Here is an 8,922-nt window from a genome sequence, read left to right as displayed (position 1 = left end):
TTTTTTTAAAGCGTGCAAGCTGTTTATATAACAATTATCATTTATTTTGTTTTACATTGTTACTTCCTTTTTATTTTCCTTCAATTAAGTTGTTGCTTGCTTAAATGTTATGTCCACTTTAAAAGAAATATTACAATTCATACTGTTAATTAAAATGTATGAAATCAAACAGATGGGAAATAGCATGCTACCACAGATAACATAATATAATCAGTGAGTGGGGGAGCCGAAGGCCTGTATGCTTTTCCTTACCCTCCCTGTCCTTTCTTTATTTCCCTCATCAATCCTTTCTGTATCCCACACCATAAAAGCCGGTAATTCAGTTTTAGAGACGCCTTACGCCTGAGCGAAAGTTCAAGGGCGGTGGTAGTGTTTACCATCAGACAATTCACTCTTTTGCCGACTTTGACATAAAAAAGCTAGTTAGTCAATAAATTATGCTATACATTTACTAAATTGATAGAGTAAAGCAGATTTATATTTAATTTAAGGTTTGTTGTCTTCTTCTAAAAGCAGTGGTCTCTCAGTGGTGAGAACCTCGGACTTCAAAATCAATAAATAAGCTAAATATCTTGGTTTATGGATGAAGTAAGAAATATCTTAACATCCATATAAGTACACATTCAGAATAATGATATTAATGATATCATTGCACATGATGCACATATCATGTCTATTGAAACCTAATAAATTGAAATTCGTATCGGATATAAATATTAAACTATTGTTTTGTGGTTAGGATAAGTTACAAGTCTCTTGAGAAACTTGCTACGGTTAGGCAAGATACGCAGGTTCGTATCCTGCCTCGTGATCATTTTTTTTCTATTCTTTCAAAAATTTCTAAGGAGGAAATCATCAAAAGATACTCTAGCTTTGTGGGAAAAGTGGAGCTTGTGGGAAGTATACAAGTACTTAGTCTACTTTAGTCTTTTACTAGTAGTAGAAGAATACCTAGTATATCATCCACTCAGTAAAATAAGAGGAAGTTATTCATTAATTGTTCATTTATGTGCTTATATTTTAAAATTTATAGAATCTTGGGCCAGAGGTATATATATATTAACTGTGACAACTTATAAAACTTTCCACTATCACAATTGTGAAAGTGTTTGTTTGTTTGTCTTTATTACACGTCGAAACGGGCTAGTTTATGGATTTTGTTTCGAGAGAAAGTGTATAGGCTAGAATGTTTGCTAGAGCAGTGAATATTTCCTTCTCATATGATCCATGAGCTGTCTGTTTTTCATGGTTTCTATATTTGCTATGACTTTTATGACGACTTCGCTAAATGGATTTTGGAAATATTTGTGAAACGTCTCTTTGTTTAACTCGTTATTGTCTGCATTATATGGTGCATTTTTATTAACCTCACAAGTATGTTTGTTTGTAATCTTAAGTCTCGATTTTGAGCCACATTAAATGGCTATTCATCTGTATCTTGTACCTTTTTATACATATATCTGTATCTTTTTATATAAACAATAAGTACGTAGTCAAGTAGTAAGTCAATAAGTACCTAGAATTTGCTTTATTATGCAGATTAGAATGGCTTTAACTTTCTTAGGTATACTTTGTATAAGAGCAAGTAAAACATTAATTTTATTCTATAAATAAAGCGTGTTTTTTTCTATTTCTTTAGGTTTAATTTATTTAAATCAACGATTACCTAACATTCACGAAAAGCATGACACCCAGGACTCATTGACAAACGCGTCTGCTTTGAATATGAACTTTTTTATACATATATTTTCTTTATATATTACATTTTCTATTTTACAACAAATGCGCTTATCTCTGTGAATGTATTCGCAGGTTGTAAAGAAAGATACAACAGAAATACTACGGGAAGTCCTGCACAAAGCAGCGAAAGAACGGGGCTATAAGGATTACAAATTAGATATAAAGCAATCTTCATCAGAAGGAGCAAACATTTCAAGTGTACTTTTCACCGCTACTATATCGGAATCAAATAAGGATGATATTAATATCTTCGCTAAAGTCGCGTGCTTAAGCGAGAGCGTTAGAAAGGGAACACCTTTTCAGATGTTCGAGACAGAAATTCTGTTCTATTCGGATTTAATTAAAACATACAAACAAATAGAGGAAAAGCACAATGTGCCCCTTGAACATAGGTTTGTGGCACCAGAGGTGTATGGAATCAATCCCCAATACTTCGAAGAAACGATTGCTATGGAAAATCTGATGTCCAGAGGCTATCAGATGTTCGACAGATTCCAAATTATAGACTGGAACTACACTAAGGAATCTATGACACATCTTGCGAGACTTCACGCCCTATCAATAGCGTATTCTGTCGAACAACCAGAAGAGTTTGAAGAGAAAACCAAGAATCTCGTAATAAAAAAGGATGTGAAGTCACTGAAGGAGGCTTTCAATAAGATGCTGCAGAAAGTACTCGAATCTGCGAAACAAGAGCACAAAGATCGCTTGAAAGACTTCATAGATAATGTTGCGTCACCAGAGAGAATGGCTTGCATGATGAAACCACTAAAACGAACATTTATAACACATGGTGACTATCGCCCCAGCAACTTAATGCATAAATTACGAGAGGTAAGAACATTTTACTAAATACACCTAGACTACAAATTTTCAAAAAATTTAAACTTTCAAATTTCTATCATCTAGATGGACTATCTCATAAACTATTTTTAATAAAACGTATGGTTTAAAGTCAAGTTGAAGGTGCCTCATATTCAATGAATACTTGTTTGAGCCGTCAAATATTAATGGCAACCATTTTAGATACAGAATTATTTGCTACTCTCCGAAAAAAGGGAAACCGACCGTTTTCCAATAAAAACCGATTGCAATAAAAGTAATATTGTGTAATTTATTAAAGGTTGGTATACCCAAATGAAAAAAAAAATCCTAGGCCATTCTCTTAGCTCTCTTTTATTATATATCAATTATCTAAATAATATGAATATTTTTTTTTTATATTAATTGTATGAGGCGTTGTTCTTATTTCAAATTCTGTTACAGGATGGAACATATGATATAATACCGATCGACTTCCAAACGCTGAGTCGCAGTAATCCAATAGTCGATATTTTATATTTTCTATTCAGCGGATCAGACAAAGAATTCCGAGCCAAATACCTTAGGAAGTCTTTCGACCATTACTACAGTGAGCTTTGTGCGTCTCTAACTAGATTGGACTTGAATCCTCAAGAGATATATCCAAAGGAAGACTTCGAATATGAATTGAAAGAGGTATGCAGTTCTATTACATACATATAGGAACTATAGAGCTATGTGGGCGAAATAAAACTATATTTCAATTTCTTCCCCCACACACCATTGAACCAATCTACTGAATGTATCTCATAAAACCTCAATTTAAATACAAAGACAGCAATGCGTGGCTTTTAAATAAACACGAGTTAATCACATTTAAAGGTGTGTGCTTTTTATGTAAAAGTAACGACTATTTATTAAATGAATCAAAAGCCAGTGGTCCGTATCTCACCCTTCGCAGTCCTTTCCTCTCCCCGTCAAAATAATATTTATTGCTTGCATTAAAACGCTGGTAACTGTATAACAGAGGTCTTATCCCTGCAAAAGTGGTCGGTGATGATTGCTTTTCACCAAGCAAACTAATAACGTTTGCTAGCTCCAGTACAAAATAAATATAGCTTTAAAAACACGCTTTAATTATAGAATCGATTAATGTTTCACTAAATTGTGTTACAATTGCACACACATAAAGAGTATACGTATGGATATTATTTGATCCTGGCGATCTTAATCAAGATAATCAGATAAACTCATGTAATTATTTTATTGTCAGCCATCCTGGTGTTCTTATAGTTTGAAGTAAAATTTTAGGTGATTGAAAATAGAGCCTAAAAGAGTGGGTTACATACAAACAAATAAGTAAAAAGGCATGTAACAAATTTAGCCAATTAATGTTTAGAATGTTGCTATTTTTTGTCTTTAAGGATAATATTATAAATTAATGTTATTGTTGCAGGTTTTACCACTCGGCTTGTTCATAGGTCTCCTGCTTTTGATGGTGGTGACTGTAGAAATGGAAGATTTCCCCAAACTCGATGAAAACTCTGAATTAGAAGATATATATTACTCGCCTAGTGAATCTTATAAGACAAGGATGAACGATCTTCTGGAAGACTGTATTGCTATGGGTGTCATTTAAGAGTTGAATAATTTTTAAGATGGCAATATAAGAGGCAAGTGGGATATAGAATACAGAATAATTTTAAGTAACTGCACTTTTTAGATAAAGATAAAAAAATAAATTACTCCTTTATTATTCCCGTTTTAAGTTAAAATTAATTACAGGATGACCGGTTTTGGAATATCCTTTTTATTTAAAAAATCTGAAACTTTTAAATCCATCAAACAGCATTGGCGAAAAAACTTTTACCTGAAAATATCGGGGAAATATATTGATTACCAAGATTTCCCCGTTGTAATGTTTATTTCTTTTAACTGACTTCAAAAAATGTTGCCGTGATTTTTATTTTTTTTCAACTGACTTCAAAAAAGACGGAGGAGGTTCAAACTCTATTTGTTACTAGATTAATCGTTTCATGTTAAAATTAATTAAGTTAATTATTTTGTGTTTTCAGGTGCATTTGGGGATGATTTTACAATTTGAACGTGACTGTCGTGTGAGTGATGAAAAAATTCCATAAAATAAATATGATATTAACAATTATTCTAGAAACAGTGTTTTTATAGTGTTATTAGTAGATTCTGATTTACTGTATTTACTTTAAATTTAATTTGTCTAAGATTTGTAAATATTGTTCTATTAATAAAAATAAATCAAACAATATTAAAACTATTTCAATACATGACACCTATTTAGGCATTCCTCCCTTTCTTTCCTTTGCTTTCGTTTAGTCAATAGTTATTTATATACAGCTGGCAGGTAAAACAAGTATATACTAGCTTGAATTAACTATACCCAAAGGAAATATAATTGTCTCCCTTATAATTTAATGTCAAGTTAAAAAGAAATCTCCTACAAAATCTAATATGGTTTGATCATGGAGTCCCTCAGTCTAGTCTTTAAGTTTGAATTAAATCTGTTTTTTTAAAGTGAGCCAAAATCTAGTGTAAAGGAATCGATCACATATAAACGTACAGGTGAAGCTAATATAAGTGTGTTTAAAATACAAAACAAACAGACATTGAAAACCTCCACCATACATTCATACATGTATCAGTAATAAAAAAGGTGTGTGTGAGATTCACACACGATAGAAGTGAAACTTCAGTAAATCGACAAAAGAATGAGATGAATATATATAAAATATAAAATAGTATGTATATTTCTGTCTCATTCTTTGCCGGCTTCATTCTACACATTTTTGTATTTGTGTCTCTTACCTGTCATTTTTTCCGTTGCATCAGGTCTGAAATCACAACGATTCTAAAGAAGTTTCACTTTAAAAAGTTCTTATAAAAGAATAGTTTCGCAACACAGTTCTCCTTCTGTAAAATTTAAAGATCTATATATGTCGGTTATTAATTTATTTAGTCACTACTTAAGGAACCTTCTGACATAAGTTGTTACGTAATTAGCTTATTTAACAATATCCTATAGAATCCATGTAAATTTTTTTATTGGTGTTAATATTACATCATCTATGAAAAATATTCTATGTTTTTAATTAAACGAATTAACTCGGCCATTGCATGAAGACAATGTAAGTACAAGTAATACACATTATATTAAATTAGGTCGTTTAGTTTTTTTTATGTCATAGCGGGCAATTGAGCTGGTTGTTCGCCAGATGGTAAACGATCGCCACCGCCCATGAACATTCGCAGAGGCTTAGACCTCTGAGACTGCGCTGCCCGCTTTTAAGGGATAAGGGATAGGGAAAGGATTCATGATTGGAAAGAAGGAATGGACTGGGAAGGGTTAGGAGAAGGAAATAGGCCTCTGGCTCCCCCACTCACCGTACGAAACACAATAGCAAGCTATTATTTCGCGCCGGTTTTCTGTGGGTGTGTGGTACTTCCCCGGGGCGAGCCGGCCCAGTTCGTGCCGAAGTATGCTCGACTCCCACAATAATGTTCAAAATGGTTAAGGAAAACATAATGAGAAAGCCAGCTTGTCCTAGAATCGAAAAGTTCGACGACATGTGACATCTGCCAACCCGCGCTTAGCGTGTGGTGATGAGTTCCTGAGATTACCCGTACAGTGTACAAACTCACAAATTTACAATATTTTCCTGTTCATAATATTAGAACAGTCCCTCTATAAACGTTCTAAATTTAAATTAGATAACACTTTGCATTATAATTATACTCAATCCATCATCCACATCATACATCACAATCGCTAAAAAAAATGAACTCTTCAAGGTTAACACATAAGTCTGTGAAGCTAATGCCCGAGTTGCAGATTAAATAAACACCGTTCAAAACAAATGTTTTAATTATATTGCCAGTATCAATCCTTGGTGACATTTCATCGATAAAAATACAAATGAAATAATTAATAAACAATAATGTACTTATTACGAAGCAACTTTTTTTTTAATCTGTGATATTATTTACACATCAAATTTATTTGTTTTTTATTGAATTACAAATATTGTTAATTTCATTGCAACAACAATTATCAGGTTATAAATATCTGAAATATTAGTCATATTGTAATTTATATAATTATTATTTTGGCGAAGGGAAAAACAGATCGATTATCGTTGGCATAGTGATTACGATTGATTTTTCGCACATTCATGCACGTACCATCTCGCAATAAATAAAATACTATTAGAAATTAAAATAAATATTGAATTAGTATGGGCGTAATAATTTGCAGGTTCGGTTTCCAACCTAAACTCTCCATAAACCTCGCCATCCTAAGCCTCAAGCAGACTGAGACTGACAGACATATCATAGTGACGTTTTACGTTTTAGTACGTTTTCGGACCTCTCAAAGGCTTGAAGATGTAGAAGATGGAAATATAATAGGTCATATTAGTTTGTGATTTCGGTACGAAAATCAGAAACTCTCTCATCTAATATATAGGTTGGAGTGAGACCGGGGGGATTGATTGGGGGGTCGCCGAAGCTCTGAAATCTTTACATTAACGAGGTGCTGGTGGAGCTAAGTAATAAAACGGTTGGATGTTGGATGATATATATAGGATATTATGATAGGATAGATAGTGACGTGTGTCTGAACCTTAGATACACAGACGATACGGTTTTGCTGGGGAAAATGTAAAATCTTTTGTAATTATAATTTTTTATCTTTTAATATTGAAAAAAATGAGCCTCTGTAGCTGAAATAAATAAATATTATCAGTAAGTTGTATGAACTATAACTGCTCAGTTTAAAAATGATTCAATGTTTTGAATATTTAATCTTGCGATAAGCACACTTCTCAATAAAGCCATGGCCGATAATTAGGCAGTCGTAATCGACGCTCGTCAACTAGGTATATAAATACGCGCATGTTTATTGCGTTTGCTTAGTATTGCTTTTCTATTTTGGATTGTTTTTTGTGATTTTCGTGTGAAATGGAGGCCGATAAAGAGGTCAAGGTAAGTAAGGTTTAATTAAAATGCGTATTTTTGTATCTGTATTTAAAAATATGAGAAACGAATTCCTATTTCCCTTGGTCACGCAATCACGCGTAAACGGCTGAATCGATTTCAAAAATGCTTTCACAATTAGAAAGCTGCAATGACGCTGACGTAATGAGTGACATAGGCTTTATATGAGCCACGGGTGAAACCGGGGCGAACAGCTAGTTATATAGGAATTGTTTGTGGTGTTAATGTATTAATTTTATGAATTAAAGTGCTCTTATATTCTGTAGGTTATAAAAAAAAAATATAAAATATAAACTGTTTATGATAATAACTATCCTTCGATTTGTTGCTTTTACTTCGCAATAATGTTTGTTAATATATTGGCCTAGTAATTGGTCGTTGCTAGCTTGTTTTTTTAATCCCACTTTTAAATAAAAGAAAAATAGATTTAACATGAAAATACAAATAATTAGCCATTTTTTCATTTACTGCATATAACTTGTTTGCAATAGCAATAACAATTTAAAAAATAAATAATTATTTATTCAGCTATATGGGTAGTCATTATTAAGCACACTATCAAAACTATTCAATACATTTAAAACAATTTATGAACTCGTGCGGTCTTCAACGAAAAATCTTTTTTTTTCTAATACATAAAAGTCATTTATCCTGTTTATGAAAGCAAAGCTTACATAACGCGGCCCATAAACATCCTAAATACGTTCGTAAATTCTAAGTATCGAATTCAAGGCTCAGAATCCTATACCGACCCTATCCAATTAAATTATTGACTCAATATACTAACTGCGTTATTTCCTGGCCTTTATTATTCAGTTGTTATGTAATTGGGAGACCCCAAACTCAGCAAGTCGCAATTGCAACTAAAGAGGAACACAAATAGGAGATGGAATATTGCTATCTCTTTCCGACTATTCAGTGCGATGCACCTTCCACGCAGCTGTGTATATGTTGTAATAATGTAGTTGTAATCACAACAATAAAAATATAAATTTAGGTAACAAACCAGGATCAAACTAACCGGGACTTACAAACATGGCATTAGATTTAATATTAACTACAATAGATTACTACATTAGATTTAATTTAACCCACTAATCTCAGTAATATTAAAAAAGATTAAGCACATATAACAATTGAAATAAATCTAATGTGTCTTGCGGCATGTGCGTATTTTTGTATGCAATGTGTGTAAATATTTTCAAATTCTTTATATACTAGTTTTTTAAATGAATAAATGTATGGCTATATTAAACAAATGCCTTTTATATAACGAACTAGTATTCATTAAAACCAGTGATATCTTAAGTAAAACTTTCAATTGAAGATAAGATACAAACATTTCCCTTTTTT

General features: G+C 32.3%; 1 protein-coding gene across 1 annotated transcript in view; it reads left to right on the top strand.

Annotated features, from left to right (window-relative positions):
• The window catches only part of LOC119831803, a 4,905-nt gene extending 696 nt beyond the window's left edge, over positions 1-4,209 (top strand). The window contains exons 2-4 of the mRNA XM_038355332.1: positions 1,813-2,574; positions 3,007-3,237; positions 3,998-4,209. Of these exons, the coding sequence (XP_038211260.1) occupies positions 1,813-2,574; positions 3,007-3,237; positions 3,998-4,180 (1,176 nt within the window). The 3' untranslated portion in view covers positions 4,181-4,209. The remainder of the gene's footprint in view (positions 1-1,812; positions 2,575-3,006; positions 3,238-3,997) is intronic.
• Positions 4,210-8,922: the final 4,713 nt, after the last annotated feature.

Source organism: Zerene cesonia, chromosome 14, assembly GCF_012273895.1.
Source record: "Zerene cesonia ecotype Mississippi chromosome 14, Zerene_cesonia_1.1, whole genome shotgun sequence".
Classification (NCBI taxonomy): Eukaryota; Metazoa; Arthropoda; class Insecta; order Lepidoptera; family Pieridae; genus Zerene; species Zerene cesonia.
Note: the sequence above shows the minus strand (reverse complement) of the source record. Positions and strands in the feature narration are given on the sequence as shown.